This window comes from Apaloderma vittatum, unplaced genomic scaffold, assembly GCF_000703405.1.
Source record: "Apaloderma vittatum isolate BGI_N311 unplaced genomic scaffold, ASM70340v1 scaffold7279, whole genome shotgun sequence".
Taxonomy (NCBI): Eukaryota; Metazoa; Chordata; class Aves; order Trogoniformes; family Trogonidae; genus Apaloderma; species Apaloderma vittatum.
Window position 1 is genome coordinate 41743 of NW_009733480.1, and position 18270 is coordinate 60012.

Genomic DNA, 18270 nt, shown 5'->3' on the forward strand with positions numbered 1-18270 from the left:
GAGTGGTGATTAGACACGATGGTCTTCCCCTGGAAGCAGAGACATTTCCCAAGATAGTTACAATGGTGCCTTGTAAGGGAAACCAGAAGCAGAATAGGGCAAGTGCTGGACTGGAAAAGGAGACACAGAAGTTACTTCTAGCACAGCCCCAGCTCTGCCCCGATGCACTCAGCACACCTCCTTCGCACACTGCTCAAACAGAGGCTTAGCGTCAACTCAGCCCCTTCCTTGCGTTTGCTTTCAGCCCAAATCTTCAGTGACCCAAAGGAAGGGACACCGCGTGACACATGGCTGCCCCAGCAAACACGGGGTTCTGCTCACACGCCTTGTTTCACACAAGGGCCCTCAGAGAGTTCTCTGTAACAAAACGTGTGCAGGAGGTTCAGGACTCACCAACAAGGGCCCAGCCTCCAGCTGCTACAATTCACTTTTAATAAAAAAAAAGTTCCCAAGATACCACTGCTCACTCATTCGACATTCCACATTTTATTGAGCTTGGCTGGATTAAAGGGTTAGCTGTATGGTACATGAATTCAATAAATATTTTAAGAACTGGATGATGAATCCCCATTGCATTAGAGCAGGGAGTTAAGTACATGAATAAGTAAAAATGTATTATTTTTAAAAGGTCAAATAACTAGCTGGGGTGGATAAATGCAATTCTCAAAAAAAGAAGATGGTGTGAGCACTTCAGAAGCCTTTCTGGCCAAGGACAGCATTACCACAAAACTGACTGATAAATCAGGGCAGGTTTTTACTGCAGAATGAAATGTACCGCAGCAGCTCTGCCATTTCCTGGTCAGAACTGAAAAGGAATATTTACCAAGCACAACGCTCCGCCCTGTCAGGCTGGATGGAGAAGGTGAACACTCCAGGCAGCCACGCGCCCAGCACCAGTCTGCTCCTTTGAAAAGCGCTTTGGAAAGGGAAAAGGAGGGGACAAGGAGAGTAAGAACTGGTCGGACAGGGTCTCACTGGCAGACGTGCACTCACTGCCGTTTTCTAAGCCTAACATAAACTGCTCCTTTGCCAGACAGCAAAGGAAGTGTACAGCACATCCTGCCTAGGGACCTTCTCCTGCTTCTCATCACAGCAAAGGAGGAGATATCAGTCAGGCCCCCTTCTTCTCTGAAGACATGAGCAAGTCTTTAGCAAATTAAAGAATTGTGCGAAGTCCCCAGCACAGATCTTCATGCTCGGTGGCATGAGCACCTTCCCTGTCTGTTCAGGAGAAGCTCTGCCTCTAGGGTTCAACTTAAGACCATGCAAGAGCACCTAAGTTTTCAGGAAGCCCAGCCCAGCTACTAAAGCAATATATGAACTCTGTATGCACCCTATCCATGCCTGTGCGCCAACCCCCCGTGGGAGGGGGAAGCTACAATACACTACTGTGATCACTCCTCCTTCTGCCACAAGTCCAGCAAGCCTCTACCTCCTGAGGTTATATGAGATGCTTCCACCTTCGAAAGACTCCAGCAGGTGGAAGGGCTTTGCTGGCCCCGCAGAGCGGATCCATTAGGAGCCACACATCAGACACTCATCCCGGTTCTCCAGGGAGCACACCATGGCTGCTTTATTCCTCTCCTTCTCCTCTTCCTTGGAAGCCTTCTCCCGCTCCCTGAGCTTCTCTTTGTTCAGGGTGAACTGGATGGGGTTGGCAGCTGGTTTCGTCCTGAGATAGTACATGCCCGTCTTCAGACCCTGCAGAGCAAAAAGAGAAGTTGAAGAGCTGGGATCAGCTGGAGGTCAGGCGAGCAATACAGCCCAACCCGCAGCTGCTGAGGCTGACCTCCTGCAGCCCACACCACCCTACTGGCCTCACAGTCACATCTAGAAGCCAGGATTAACAGGAGCAATACAAGCACCCACAGCTTGGTTACTCTAGAGACATATTCCCCAAGTAAAACCAGATTCTTGGGAGGCAGTGGCCATTCACCCTTCTAAGAATCAGCAAGACCTACTTTCATGAAAGAACTCATCAGCCCCAGCCACTATCTGTTCCCGACGAGCCTCCCACGCCCTCCCTCCCAGATACCTGCTTCCACCCATAGAAGTGCATGCTGGTGAGTTTGCCATAGTTGGGTTCTGCAATGTGGATGTTGAGGGACTGGCTCTGGTCAATGAAAGCTCCTCTGTCTGCTGCCATCTTGAGGATGGTTTTCTGGGAGATCTCCCACACTGTCTTATAAAGTTGCTTCAAGTCATCAGGAATCTCAGGTATGTTCTAAAAGGAACAGGAAGAGTTTCCCAGTGACTGCCTAAATATTCATATTTATAGAATCAAATCCTTCACCAATTGCTGAGACTTCAGCAATCCTGACCAGAACTAAGGCTTTTTGCAGCTCAACTCTATCACTGAATCCAAGCATGCCGTATCTGAAAACACCCAAGCATAAGGAAACCTTACTAGCTGAAACAACACAGCTTCTCCTGGGGAACTTAAGAGGAAAAGTTTGCAAACAGGCCATTACTGTTTTGCCCTGAATATCTGTGAGGTCTCACAAAAAGCAATCCAGCAGCTAGCAGCCCTCCAAACTTCATGGCGAGCGGGATGCACTTTGCTAGCACACACGACTCCACGCCCAACAGTCACAGCAGCATTTTGAACTCCACAGCAGAAGCCATTCATCCCGCAGACTCTTCTATAGGTAACTTCTGATCTGGATGTCATACGCTCAGCTCCTGTCTCAAGCCTACTCCCTGCTACAAAATCATTGCTTTTTAATCTTTGTGATAAATGGGAATCCAAACAGTTGTAGAATCTGCCTAAAGCAAAGCAGGCGACTCATTATTTGTTCTAGCGGTAATTAGTAGCACATATCCATTGGGCTTCTCCATGACATGGGCAGGCTCCAGCAGCACGAATTGCCACTGAGATCAGACACATCCCCTCACATTCCTCATGGAAATGCCACACACGACAGCTTTCTCACCCAGGCTAGCTGAGTCACTCGCACACAGAAGCGCTGTGTGGTGGAACAGCCCCCAGCTGCAGGCATCTCTGCGTGCTCTCCCCGCTTTCTCACCCATACCTGTATAGAGCCGTTGTGGGCGATGATCTGGTTTTTCATCTCCTCATTCCACAGGCCCCTCTCTGTGAGATCTTTCAACAAGTGCGGATTCACAACCTGTAATGGGCAAAGGCCAAAGAATTAAAGCACACAAGTACAGCCCACCAAGCTATAGTCCTGCCCCACGGCACAAATTCGCCTTTCAAGAAGAGGCAAATCCATCCCACAGTGCACAGGTTTTTAAATGGTTAAACAAGACTTGTACAGTACTGACAGAGCTCAGGTGTCAGTTTAAAACAACAGGTTAACAGCTCGAGGTGCTGTCAGTCACTGTGGACAAGAGGAGGCTGTCTGCAATGTCTGGCTGACACCGACCCGGGGCTACACAAGCAGAACAGTAACACAAGTTACGAGACACTACGGAAGAGGAGCACATGGAACTCCCCTGCGTGAGGAACACCAAAGATGTGAAAGGGAGAGATCTTGGTTTACCACAGCCATTGACCACAATCTAAATAAGGGTGTAAACAATCATCAAGACCGGTGTCAGAAGGAGAAAGAACAAAAACAGGTGCAGGCTGTTTACGTGGGAAGAAAACACAGTGAAATTGTACCTGCTGAGAGCAGGGGCAGCTCTCCAGCAGCTGTGCATCTGACCAGCGCAGCGCAGTGGGTCAATGAACCCACCGTTCTGATCTGACCGCACACGTCTGGGTTGATCCTGCAGTCAGGAGGAAATGGAGTGTTTCCCCGGACATCGAGGGGAGACCCAGAGGGGACAGACAGACCAGGCCTCCTCAACAGTTAGATGTTTGTGTCGAGGGCCAAAAGCACCCCTTGGCGCAAACACCTAACGGACTAGAGTCACCAAGCGCGTGGCCTCCACCTTGCTGTTCTCAGTGAAATTAATCAAAAATATAAAACCAGAACAGCCCTTTCCTACAGCTGTCTTGCTTACCTGAAACTCTCCTGAGAGGACTCTGCGTGTGTAGATGTTGCTGGTGTAGGGCTCAATGGATTCGTTGTTGCCCAAGATCTGAGCAGTAGAAGCAGTTGGCATGGGAGAAAGGAGAAGGCTGTTTCTGACACCGTATCTAAGTAACAACAGCCAAGAGTTAAAAAGCTTCAACCAAGGGAGACAAGACAAAAAATACCCAAGAACAGCCCAGTTTATACACTGTCTGCAAAGAGCTAGGAGGGACATGGAAGTATCAGCTCACACACTCAGAATCTCGTCTGCTGCAAACTCTCAGATTACCTGCAGTAAAACAAGAGAAGCTCCACTAAACTTGTCAGGCGGATCAGCATGGAGCACAACTAAAGTCTTTGCTATCTTCATCTTAAATCAGAGGCGTTCTCAAATTATTTACTTTTGAGAAAGACCACAGAGAATAAAAAAAACCTGTCCACAACTCCACAGCCCTCAGGCAAAACCAAAATAAGCAGCTTATGAAGAGCCTGAGGCCTCTCCACGCACGAGACTGTAGACAGATTCATTAAAATTTAAAAATCAGACCTACACAAATGGAACAAATTCATTACAGACACTTCAGGCTTTAATAATTCCCATCTTCGGGATGTTCAAGGCTCAGATGCTTTTCCCTGTTGGTGGGGAAAGGGTTCCCAAGCCCAGATGACACTGGTCTCGATCAACACGTCTGTGTTTAACAGGAACACGAGCCATTCTGCCGATGCATCCAAGATGAAATACGAGCTCGGCTAAATCAGTCTAGGGTGTGGGCTCTCTCTGGCTTGTAAGAACAAAAGCGGAAAGAAAGCCATCCACAAAACAGCTCTGACGAAAGATCTACCAAGGCTGGGGAAACATAGGACCTTTTTATACTTGCACCCCTTTTTTTTGTTTTTAGTCAGTCGGAACATATTGAATATATTTTAAATCTAATGCAAACTGTGCACGACTACTCACTTAGCAATCCTCTCCTTTAAAGCCTTCCAGTCCCAAAGATCAGACGGGGTGACATTCCACATGTCGTACTGAAGAATCTGAAGAACACAGGTGCAGTCCAAATTAGACAGGGAACTCCATATTTTATAAAACCCATTGTAAATTGAACAGTTATTCATAAAATCATCAAGGTTGGAAAAGACCTCTGAGATCATTTAGTCCAACCGTCTATCCAACAGTACCACGACACAGTGAAGCTCCTGTATCAAAATCCTACAAACGCTCCATACTGTAGTTATGCTAATGGGGACAGCCAGCGTCTTGCTTTTCTTTTACTGCTCTTTGCACCTCGGTTTAACTTACGCATTTCTCAATGAGCTTAAGAAGAGTCAAAGCACCATTTGTCCTGTTGCAATGTGCTCATCCTGAAGGCTGACACCAGTGGTCAGTAGTGGCCGAGTCCTGTTCAATATATTCATCAACCACCTGCATGAAGGGACTGAGCATATCCTCAGCAAGTTCGTCGGTGACACAACAACACTGGGAGGGGTGACCGACACATCAGAGGGCTGCGCTGTCATCCACGTGACCTGGACAGGCTGGAGAGTTGGGCAAGAGGAACCTTAGGAAATTCAACAAGGGCAAGTGCAGGGTACTGCCAGCAACATGCCCTCGTGGCCGAGAAAGCCAGTGGCATCCTCAGATGCATCAAGAGCAGCATGGCCTGTAGGTCGAGGGAGGCCATCCTCCCCCTCTGCTCTGCCCTGGTGAGGCCACATCTGGAGTGCTGTGTCCAGTTCTGGGGTTCCCAGTTCACGGACAGGGAACTGCTGGAGAGAGTCCAGTGGAGGGCAACAAAGATGATGAGGGGACAAGAGTACGTCTCTTAGGAGGAAAGGCTGAGGGACTTGGGGCTTTTTAGTCTGCAGTACAGAAGACTGAGGGGCGATCTTACCAACGCTTGTAAATATTTAAAGGGTGGGTGTCAGGAGGTTGGGGTCAGTCTTTTTTTCAGTCGTGCCCTGTGACAGGACAAGAGGTAACTGGCACAAGTTTGAACACAGGAAGTTCCATCTAAACACGAGGAGGAACTTCGTTGCTTGGAGAGAGAGAATCTTGGAACAGGCTGCCCAGAGAGGCTGTGGAGTCTCCGCCTCTGGAGACATTCAAAACCCACCTGGATGCCGTCTCGTGCAACCTGCTCGAGATGATCCTGCTCTGGCCAGGGGGTTGGACTAGATGATCTCCAGAGGTCCCTACCAACCCCTAACATTCTGTGATTTTGTGATCAACTGTACCAAAGACTAGGCACAGCCACGTCATCTGCTTTCATGGCTTTGGCCCTGACGCAGAACAGCTCCTGGCACTTACTCCTTTGCTGACAGGAGAACCCTCATATGTTTCATACGGTCCTTGCTTCTCGGCTAGTTCACAGCTGGCTTCCAAAGCACCGTAATAAATGGTCTCAAAAATTTGCTGGTTCAAGCGCTGGGCCTCGGGACTTTCAAAGGGATACCTCATCAAGATGAAAGCATCGGCCAGGCCCTGCACACCGATGCCAATGGGACGATGGCGCCTGTTGGAGCGTTCAGCCTGCATGGCATTCAAACAAAGAGAGCAATTACCACCAGCAGAACTACACAGAATCACTGAACAAACAAGGTTGGGAACGGCCTCTGAGAGGAATCTTCATCTGTACCGTGGCCTTCATTTGTATGGCTTTCCATTCTGCTGCAGCACCCCACCTTTCAATTCTGCCTGGTTCCCCACTCTTCGCTCTTTGGTGGGGGGAGCAATTTGAGGACCCAGATAAGTTTGTTAGAAGCAATCATTCATTTTAATTGCTCAACCTGACACACAGGGGGAGCTGTGATTTAGAACACTATGCCCATGAAGGCATTTAAACTGATACCTTCAAACTGTACACATTAGAAAGAGGCTGATCATCATCTGGTTTGGCTTCACACTTCGGGAATTTGCTTATTTCCTCCTGCAAAACCTAGCTCTGCTGCTTGCCTTCCCACGTTCTTGCAATGCAACAAACTCTGCTCCCATTCCTCTTCAACAACTACCAACCCTCTCCCCACCCTCCCTTCAGAAAGCAGTCTATGCACACTCCCAAAATTCAAAAAACCAGCAAGACTGAGTTACACCTTCCTGAGGTCTTTCCAGGGTCCTTCTCTCTGTTCTGCTTTCCACTCCTAGTGCTGTTCTGTGCTTTAGGGAAATCTTCACACATGAAAAATCTCCAACTGCACAACTACCTCAAGGGAAGGCTTTTTCTACAACAGCTTCACTAAGGAACCAGTTCAGGCTGAAGCTTAAGAAGCAACTACCAACGGGTCACATTTGCAGAGAGACAGTTAATGGAACTCCCAACTATTTTTCCACAACAGGTTTACAAAATCCCTCACGGACTCCTTCCGCCCAAGACTGAACTGTGCTGGCTGTAGAACAACAGGCCCTTTGTCACCAGGATCTCGGCGTGCTGCCAGCCCGTAGCACTGCACTCACCTCTGGCACAGGGTAGTAGTTGATGTCAATGATTTTATTCAGGTTTCGGACAATAACTTTAGTGACTTCAGCTAGCTTCTTGAAATCATAGGTGTGCTCGGAAGTGACGTACATGTTCAGGGCTATAGAGGCCAAATTACAAACCGCAACCTGAGGAGAAAAGACGATGAGGTGCTAGCCTACACCCCGTGCAAAACACACATCATCTCAATTCCAGACCATGCTCTCTATCCAATCTATACGGAAATGAAGAATCAAGCAATCTACAAAGCTGGGAAAATGCACTCTTCATTTCTTATGAGTTCTAACAACAATTCCAAAAGGTTTAGTAGAAACCAGTATCACCATAAAAATTCACTTCTCTGGCTGGTCAATCCTACTTCCTGCAAACCATCCTTACACGAAGGAGGCCTAACCATTTCTTGTGTTGCCAGAAGCAGCAGCTGATCTGGGTAAGATCCAGACTACATTAGGGCATGTTTCAACACTAGCGTTATTTCCAGCCTCGGGAGAATTGGAAGAAGTCAGCTAGGATTTCCCGTGCAGTATGTGTAGGCAAGATAGCCCTTCACCTCTTCTAGACTACTCAGGATTTCACAAATATGCCAAAGAGTGTGAACTGAAGAACTGCTAGCATCTCAGGCAGCAGAAACTGATACTTTCAGTTACAGCAGCCTCCAGAGCTTTACTGCACAAGAAGCTCCCCATGCTGTAGCAGCACTAACTCGTTTCTACGCCCTTCCTTCACCTTTGTCAGCAATGCTGCAGTCCAAACAGAGCACATCCAGAGAGCACCAAGGTTAGGGCAGTACAGAGAGAACTCGTGGGTAATTGTTACTGCAATGTCAGTCTGGGGGTAGGAGAGAGGCACAGGTAAGTTAAAGAGCCCAATTCTCCCTCAAGCTTTCAGAGGTTCATGTTGATGGGTATCTTGTTTTATACCAACTCCTCCCCAGGATGTGGAAGGGAGGGGAAATCCACACATGCAGTCAGTGAAAGCGCTTCAGTACTCAAGTAGATCCCCTGAATTTTCTTAGCTACCTGTTCCCTTCCCCAACCAACAGCCAGACATATTCTAGAAAGCTGCAACAGGAGCAGTTCCTGTTCTCCTCCTGCTACAAGCTCCTGTTCTCCACCTACCTCATCTTTGCTGGTATACTCCACTATTTCCGTACACAGATTGCTGCATTTGATGGTCCCCAAGTTCTGCTGATTGCTCTTTCGGTTGCAAGAGTCTTTGTAGACCATGTAGGGTGTGCCGGTCTCTGTCTGCGATTCAATGATAGCATACCAGAGCTGCTGGGCCTTCACCACTCTACGGACACGGCCTTGCTTCTCGTAACTGCAAGAGGATATATGTTGCTTAGTAATTCCCAAAACAGCAGTAATTCTCAAAAACAGCAGTGAAAGACAATCATCTTTAACACAACATCAGGTCCTGAGGCAGGCCACATTCATTTCTTAACTGCACGAATTCTGAACCAGCCAAGAGCGTCTTAACAGCAGAGTATCAAAGTGTCCTTGTTTAAAGGGACCAGAAATCTTTCACTATATCCTATACAACCAGTTCAAAACAAAGCCACTGACAGCTTTAACCAGAGATTACTTCAGAATTTCCCTCTAACAAGCTAAAACAATCATTCACACATAGTTCTATCTTGAGCTGGTCACAGTTTGAAGCAAACAGTAAGCAGACATTCATCGTCTTTGTCCTTTTGTCAATCTGGATCATTAATGGAACTCACTGACCACTTACAAGCTGCCACCAACCACCTGTGCTTGGGCTTCCAGAGACCACACGATAGGGCAGTACTACTTAAAAGACTATTCCCTTTTCTTACCTCTCATATAGTTTCTCAAATTCCTCTCCCCAAACCTCATCTAGGCCAGGACACTCATTTGGACACATTAATGACCAATCCTGTAAGAAGGAAAAATATTCAGAGAAAATCTTTGGGCACCCTGTCGATTAAAGGTATTCAACTTCAGCAACAGATCCAGTAAACAGGAGTATGCAAACTACACTTCCCACCCTCAGAAACTGGGAACCAACTCACGTGGGAGGCAGTTATCAGACTGGTCAGCTTTATTTAAACAGTAACTACATGAATATATATGACCAAACTACATTTTTAGTCCTGAACTGACTGATTCTCAAGATACAACTCATTTTAAAGCAAATGCAAGCAGTCATATGAAGATCAATTTACTGAGAAAATTTTGACACTTTAAGGAAACTCCAGAGTAAAAATTTAACATAACAGTACCACTACATAAGTCACAGGCTGCAAGATTAATTACTGAAGTAAAATATCACCCTGGAGTTCCCCAGCTCCATTCTCTACCTGCAGAGTCTAGCTCTCAGATAAGGTACAGCAGCTCTTTCGGGCAGTTCCTGTGCTGCTAGGAAGGCAGCTCTGCAGCCCTGCCTGAGCTCCAGTCCCGGGCTGGCCACCCACTTCTCCATTAACAGGAGTTTCTGCACCAATCAAGCTTCTTACCTGGTTGGTTTCAACTCGCTTCATGAAGAGATCAGGAATCCAGAGGGCAAAGAAAAGGTCTCTGGCTCGCTGTTCTTCTTTCCCAGTGTTCTTCTTTAAGTCGAGAAACTCAAAGATGTCCAAGTGCCACGGCTCCAGGTAGATGGCAAAAGCCCCAGGCCTCTGATACATGAAAAACATAGTCAAGATCAGAACAAGTTGTCCTTGAAAATAAAGTCTCCTGCATTGTTCCTAAACTAACTGGAGCCCAGTTTTATAGTCTCATTATGGCAATTTCAATGTCTTTTTGTGTTATTGTTGTTTTCAGTTATTGGAACTGAGCCATGTTACTAGCTCCAGATTCTCAATATAAATAATTTACTACCAAAAGTTATTTCTTCCATGTAAACAGGAGCTTGACAAAAATTAGATTTACTTATTTTGTCCTGCTTCCATTGACCTCTGGAGTACCACAGAACAGTCAGAGTTGGAAGGATGTCTAGAAATCATTTAGTCCAACTCCTCTGCTAAAGCAGATCACCCAGAGTTCACCACACAGGACTGCATCCAGGTGGGTTTTGAAAATCTCCAAAGACAGACACTCCACGACCTCCTCAGTGAAGACAAAGGATGAAGAAGCTTTCTACAGTCTTATACCTTAATTCACTACTGGTGACTAATCACCAGTGCAGGAGGCTCTCTAACATGCACCTGTCACGCAGCAGACATATACCCAAAGATACACCTGCATGATAAAATGCACAGTGAAAGAGGAACACCAAAATATCAACAAGAAATGGGGAAAATGCCCAGTTTTAATTATGTGTCACCTACAACCACTTCATCAGCTCACTGATGTTACAGGGTCAATCTCCCAGAGGTGGAACCTCACCCTCTGACCCGAGGTTCCCTTTCTGACCCTAATTTAATGAAAAGTCAGTACCTTGTTTCCCCCTTGATCCACGTAACGGGCAGTGTTGTTGTAGACCCTCAGCATTGGAACAAGCCCATTGGAACTTCCATTTGTCTGCAGAGGCACAGGAAAACCATCCACAATGAAAAGCAGCCGCCTGAAGAGATGGGCCTACATTTTCTGTCTGCCTGCCAGCAGTCTGCAAAACTCTTACGCTGAAATCCAGGAACTGACCACCTCAACCAGTTATTTGGTAGTCCCTTCCCTCGGCCTTTTTTAATAGTAGACAAAAATGTTTATCAGCCACTGGTCTGAGAGTTAATAAAATGTACCTCCTAGCTTCTTTCCTCTGCATTATGTCATCTAAAGGCTCGCAGAGGTTACATACACTGCGAAAACAAAACCAAGCACGCGTCGACACACGATCTTGAGCAGTTAGATGTACAAAAACGAAAAGCGCTAATACACAAGTCTCTGAGCATACTCCTACGTTGCTAACAGAGGAAAATACACAAGTCTTTGTATGTGTTCCTAGGTTGCTAGTACATAAAAATACATGAGTTTCTGCATACTCCTAGGTTGCCAATACATAAGCTGTAATTGTCTGATCAAACAATGAAATAAGATCCTCTTGTTTGGGACAATTTCTATTAGGAAGCCAAAACATCAAGGAAAACCAATCTTTTTGCCATAGAGCATACTGAAAAGGGAAGGACTACTGAGCTAGACTAACGGCTGTGTTAAAGTGACTCGGTAGAAGCAGTTGATTTGGCAACCAAAATATAGATTTTTCTGAAACCAGGAGGTTAAACTCTGTGGGGAACACCATCTGCACACTTACCCCAGCGATATAGCTGCCCGTGGCTCGGATACAGCTCACGGCAACGCCGATCCCACCAGCAGACTTTGAGATCAGCGCACACTGCTTGAGAGTGTCATAGATTCCCTCAATGCTGTCATCCTTCATGCACAGCAGGAAACAACTAATGAAAACAAATAGCTTTAGCATACAAAGATTAAAACAAAAAAGTCAAGTATTTCACCAGGGCTGCAGAAAAACAAGGATAAACACCAAATCTTTAGTATGCTACACCAAGCAAAGAAATGAAACAAAACCACAGGTTGTGAAGTGGCAAAAACCATCACGAGCAACAGTTGTGACACTGATATCTGTGTTATCAAAGCAAAAGCATTTTTAAAATCATATCAGTTATGCTTGCTACTTTTAGCACGTTTTAGAAAACAATTACCAGCATTCACTTTGTAATGTACAGGAGACTACGTGGATAAGTAACTTGCAGATGAAATACAGCCACGGAGACATTTCCCTGAGCTTTAGAAACTTACAGAAACCTGTGTATTTTTCCTCAAAGACTACAGTAGATATCAGTTTAAATTTGACAGCAGCTTCTCAAAATTTCACAAAACAATCACAGAAAGACAGCTACTGTGGAACTTGAACAGACGCAATTTCCAAAACTTGATCTTTGTCCAGTTACACATTAAGCAAACCTGAAAACTGAAGGTACCTGGAAAGCTGCGGCCGGTTGGTGCCTGCATTGAACAGCGTGGGGGAGGCGTGAGTAAACCACCTCTCAGACAGGAGATTGTAAGTTTCGATTGCAGCATCAATGTCGTTTTTGTGGATCCCCACCGACACCCTCATCAACATATGCTGAGGACGTTCAGCAACTAAACACAAAAAGTAAAGGAGAAAAAATAACGTCAGCGTGACACTCACGATCAGCACAGACAGACGCAGGGGTCATAACAATGTGCAACAGGCCACTTGAGAGTCACAGTTTTCACAGAATCACAGAATAATTCTGGTTGGAAGGCACCTCTGGAGGTCTCCAGTCCAATCTCCTGCTCAGAGGAGAGTCAGCCAAGAGAATCAGACCACTGTGCTCAGGAGTTCATCCAGTCAGATTTTTAAAAACTCAGCAACAGGGACTGCACAACCCCTCTCAACAACCTGCTCCAACACTCATCTGTTTTCACAGCGGGAAAACCCCCCCAAACCTCACCTGTATTAACAGTTGAAGTCCAATCAAACACCCAATCCAGCATCCAATTGCTCTCTAGGTTTGTTATAGCACAATTAACCTCCCACCCTTCTGGTACCCTATGATTTTCACGCTAAGGGCCGGCAATAACTGGAACTGATAGCCCAGTAGCTCTTTCAGCTTAAATTTATTAAAAAATGCTTAGCATTCTGGAAGAAGTTATCAGCTGGACAGAAACTGCTTCATCTTCTAAATCCTAGAGAGCAGATAGCTTTCGAAGCACAAGTGTCCTTGAAGCAAACAAGTCAAGCACAGCTGTCCAGGACACACTGCCGGCATTTGGAAGACCTAAGTCAACGTGCCACAGTTCTGCTCTTTAATTTCTAACTGTTCTTCTTCACGGAAGCACATGGCTGCCACTAAACAAATGCCAGATGCTTAGCCTAAGAAAAGGAATTGTGCATGCCCAGAGAATACCTACCACAGACATTTTGCTATTGCTTCAAACCAGTACACAATGCTTTCACTGGAAAGCTCCACAGAGAGCCAGAAGGCAGACCCCCGCTCTGAGTCATGGTCTTGACTTTTAAATAATCTTCACGGAAGCACATGGCTGCCACTAAACAAATGCCAGATGCTTAGCCTAAGAAAAGGAATTGTGCATGCCCAGAGAATACCTACCACAGACATTTTGCTATTGCTTCAAACCAGTACACAATGCTTTCACTGGAAAGCTCCACAGAGAGCCAGAAGGCAGACCCCCGCTCTGAGTCATGGTCTTGACTTTTAAATAATACTTTGATACAGACAGCTCTCACCTTTTGAGTTGATTTTCAGCAAGTAGGACCGTTCTAGAGTCTTTAAAAAAAGAGAGAATGCATTTTAGTAGACATGCAGACCTCAGTTTTTTTTAAGAAACCCTACTAACTCCAAACTCAAGCATCTTCATGCTCCTTATCCCAGGCTTGAACAGAAGAACCAACCACACACTCCACTCCTCCTCTTGTTAATGGCAGAGGTTCAACACAACCTCTCAACCCACAGTGAATTACGGCTGGGAGACAAGGGAGTGCCTAATCACTACAATGCTATCATTCCTTACAGCATTGTTACACTACAATAACATTTTCCAGACAACCTTGACCACAGGGCTGGGTGTGGAACACATAAAATGACAACTGTGGCAAGCCTACAACCACAGCACATGCCTTTTAAGCTTTTACAGACAGATTACAGCAGTGGTGACAGGAGGGAATGTCCGGAATTGTGCACCTGTACACGTACAGAAACCCCTCCAAGGTGCCCTCTTTCCACCCTTACCCACGCTTTGTGCTGCTGCTCTGCTCTTTGCACACAGCAGCTGTTTCCTCATGGCAGGCTCCCTCCCCCAAACCAGGAGGCACCAGGTCAGGGCTGTTGATGGCAACTTGAGGCAAACCCCCCAGTTTTGACAGATTCATGAGAACTATCTGCAGTACCCAGTGCTGCAAAATACTCCCCAGCCAACCCTCCGGAGAGCCTGCTTCATCCTGTCCTGAAACGCTTCAGCAAAGAACAGAGTGTTGTGAGGGGAGCCGAAGGAGCAGATGGTGGGGGCACAGCAGACTGGACTGGTTGTGGGGGAGATGTTCCAGCAGCGTGGAAGACGACAAGCGCGTGGGATGACATGCTGAGAACAACTGTTACACAAAACAATGGGGAAAAACAAAAATCCCTTTTTGGTTTGTTAAGAATCAGACTAGTTCCTTAAGGAATGGCACGAGCTGGGAAGCTTTAACAACATTCAGTGCTATCTGCTGCGAAACAGTTCGAGCCCAACAGTCCAAACATTAGAGCAGCCAAGGGTGCACGGCGAAGCCAAGAAGAAAGGACGTGATTCACGCAGTCGGGCAATTCTCTGTGCGGGTACTCTTTTTTTCACAAACCCACTACTGTTCCACCTTGCCTAAATCAAGATGATTCCACAAGTATTCCCATTCTTCCCAAAAGCATCTGGTCCAGAACAGTACCAGAAGAGCAGACTTTGTTATCATGAGTTATGTGCTTTTTACCTTAAAACCAAAATAGTTGTAGGAGAAGTCTCTGTCATAGATAATGGCAGAATTCAGGCGCTGAGAGGAAATAACATAGAGAAAAATTTACGCTTACAATCAACTTTTTTGTGCTCCACGTTAAGGTATAACAATGCTGTCATTGTCTGGTTTTTCTGGCCTCAAAGGCTTCGTGAAACAGATACCAGACTGAAGAAATAAAGCAGGGAAGAGCACTTAGCTTGAAACAACAAATGCACCATTTTAACATTTTTTTCCAAGTATAATGCGCAATTGTTGGCTACATTTTACTGAAGTCTAACTAGACACTAAGAAACCCAAGACAGAATCAAGCTATGAACATCACTTCCCTGTAAAAATACAGATCTGGAGCAACTTGAAATCAGAAACCAAACCTCATCTCTCCCTTCTGCACACACAAATTGCTACAGCAAAAATGTACTTTTTCTCAAATTAGTTGTGCTGATCTTGACTTGAGGACATCTGAGAAAACTACAGAAGCACCCTTACATGAAGAAAATTCCTACATCCTCTTTTTTAAACTCTTCAGAACACAGAAGTTATCACCTACACTGGTTTTTGCATTGGACTTCTGTCATAAAACAAACATGGCTTGCTTAAAAATAATAAAACCAAATTATGTGAATTAGTTAACTAAATTTTTAAAATTTCAGAAATGTAAAAAAAAGTTACATACATCTTTGTTGGCCAAAACTATGTCTAGAGTTTCTTTGGAAATCATCGGTGAGTGCTTCCCATTGTGAGGGTTGATGTAGTTGTAGAGATCATCCATCACATCTAGAAGAGAAAGGTATTTAAAAGGAAGGACATCCACAGGCCCGTACATGCATCATCTGTCATTTGTTTTCAAGGATTTAACAGGCAGGTCTACTCATCCTCCAAAAGGACTCTCTCCTGCTCTACAAACACACAGTTCTTCTGCCTGCTCTGTGCTTGCTTTTACCAATCCGTTAACCTTCAAAATGCACTTCTCTCACAATGTTTTTTTATAGAATTTATAGCATAATAAATAGGAAAGAAAGTGGGTGCAACCTAATTTCAGTCAGTTCTACTTTTTATCAATCTATTTATACAGATACTTTTCACAAAACAGTCAATTTCATTTTCCTTGTGACATGCCTAAAACTCACGTTTTTCATCTCCATGGCATTTTTAGCCAGCCTGGGTACTTAGTAACTTCTGCCTGAGAAAGAGATTTCCATATTTATATCCTCTAAAACTCCTACTCCCTCTCTGACTAATTCCTATGCAAGTGCCCCCAAAGAGACTTACCACTGAATACTTTCTTGGTTTCTTTGTGCAAATTGGACACTGCAATCCTTGCCGCCAGGATAGCATAGTCGGGGTGTTTGGTGGTCAGGGTTGCAGCTGTTTCAGCAGCCAGTGTATCCAGCTCCACCGTTGTGACACCACTGTACAACCCCTGAATCACCTTCATGGTGATCTGCGCCTGAAAAAGGAAAACTCTGGAGATTAGCTACCTGTTGTTGGGGAGAAAAAGAATCCCGATGTTTCAACCAACTAAGATGGAAGATATGCTCCACTACCAGTAGTACTATTCGCTCCGATTGAACGGAAAGGTAAATTAAAACACAAAACTCTCTTAGGGAAGTACTGACTCCTAAAATTTTAAAGTAATAGTGGGGGAGAAGGGAGAGTGAGAGAAGAGTGAAAAAATCAGACACTGTCAATCATTAACAGTTTTCTCTGCAGACACTCTCTCAAAGGCTAGGATAGAGTAGCAGCAAGGTTCATAGGGGGAAAAGCCAGATTAAAACGGTACTTGCTTGGAAGTTCTGAAACTCCAAATGAAGCTTGACTTTAGAAATGCCTGATGAGACATGGAAGTGCTACGCTTGAAATAAATCTCATGGCAAGAACAGAAACACCCCAACCCTGGAAGGGATACAGCAGCACTGGTCACTACAAGAAAGAGCACATTCTCCACCGGAGAAGGGAGATCTGATCAGTGGCAACTGCCAGACACCCCTGGAGTGCCAACAGCCTCACTAAACCAGGACATCAATTTCCAAACCTCACTCTCTGAAAGGAAGCACAGTAGGTTAGGGATTTTGAGTACTGGCTTGTAAAGCATCCGGCACAAGAAGATCCAAGCCCAAGAAGAGCAACTCAATTCCAGGAAGAGAGAAGTCACACACTACAGCAGAACAAAGCAGAAACCAGTCCTTCATAGGAGATCAGCTTCACTAAAAGTCAGGCGGACTTGGAATCATCAACTCCCTAATGACACGGAGATCGAGTCAGAACGCTTTGTTTTTCAGTAACCAAGTCACCAACTCTTCTGCTCTCCATCTGTGGCTGAAGAGTACTACTTTTGGTAGTATTTTACGTATTTTACAGGTGCAATTTAAGACATGAAAACCTATCATTAGATCTTCAAGATGGGAAGAGCCTAAGTTCGCAACTTCAGATATGCAGACTGGGTCTGCAGACCTGCCTAAAGATCTCACAGACACCAGAGGATCACAAGGGAATCACCCTCTGCACAGACTTTGCAAGGGGAAGCTTGCACAAAATGGGATCAACACGGACTCAGAATCCTGTGCAGCTCAGAAAAACAAAGAAGGGATATCACAAGGACAGGGGGGTTTTGTCAGACAGAAAGGGCACCTTGTTCTATTTTGAGAGGATCAAGAGCTACTTTCCATACAGTATTGCTCAGGCTTTACATACTGAAATTGAGAGCAATTCACCAAAACAAAAATAAGGGAGTTGGAGCAACAAAACAACTATTCTTTTTATGAACAATCACTTCAACAACTTTAAGGTGAAAGCAATTTACAATAATTTACAATAGATGAGATGATTTTTCCCCCACCACAGTCTCAGATTCTGTATCTGTCAAGCAAAAAAACCCAACCCTCAGAACACAAACAATTAGAAGAAATATTATGAACGCATTTGCCAAGAGTTCCTGCACAGGCTGCCACGCTTGGCTTCTGCCAAGGAGAATGACCAGGTAACACCTGCCCACCACTGTTGGCTTCTAGCAGAGGTCATCACAAATTGCAGACAACAGGAGAGCAGAACAAATGGCAGACTCACAGGATCGACAAAGTCAGCATTGAGCCCATAGCAGAGCTTCTGGATGCGTGACGTGATCTTGTCAAACATGACACGCTCCTGGCGTCCATCTGTTGGGGAAGAGGTTACTGTTATAGCAACTCCCGTGACAACGAAGAACCAGCCAAGCACCGTATCCTCCCACCCGGAAGGAGCCAGCCCACTTTTGGGGGAACTTGGGGCGGGAATCACCAAGGACAACCTGTTCAGATTCTCTGTTCAGGCCCAAGAAGGGAGGCTATCCGTCCACCTCGGCCAGTAGGTCGAGAGAGGTCCTCCTGCCC

The 18270-nt window shown here is 45.6% G+C and overlaps 1 protein-coding gene across 1 annotated transcript; it reads right to left on the reverse strand.

Annotated features, from left to right (window-relative positions):
• Positions 1–1294: 1294 nt before the first annotated feature.
• Positions 1295–18052, reverse strand: RRM1 (ribonucleotide reductase M1). Its single transcript, XM_009875904.1, has 18 exons — positions 17969–18052; positions 16175–16352; positions 15579–15679; positions 14882–14941; positions 13649–13688; positions 12354–12516; positions 11666–11807; positions 10855–10938; positions 9933–10094; positions 9273–9352; positions 8572–8773; positions 7432–7581; positions 6289–6510; positions 4939–5015; positions 3970–4105; positions 3033–3128; positions 2036–2224; positions 1295–1701 (listed from the first exon to the last, which is right to left on the reverse strand). Exons 1-18 carry the CDS (start codon positions 18035–18037, stop codon positions 1516–1518), a joined length of 2337 nt encoding a protein of 778 aa, XP_009874206.1. The 5' UTR covers positions 18038–18052; the 3' UTR covers positions 1295–1515.
• Between the last annotated feature and the right edge of the window lie 218 nt (positions 18053–18270).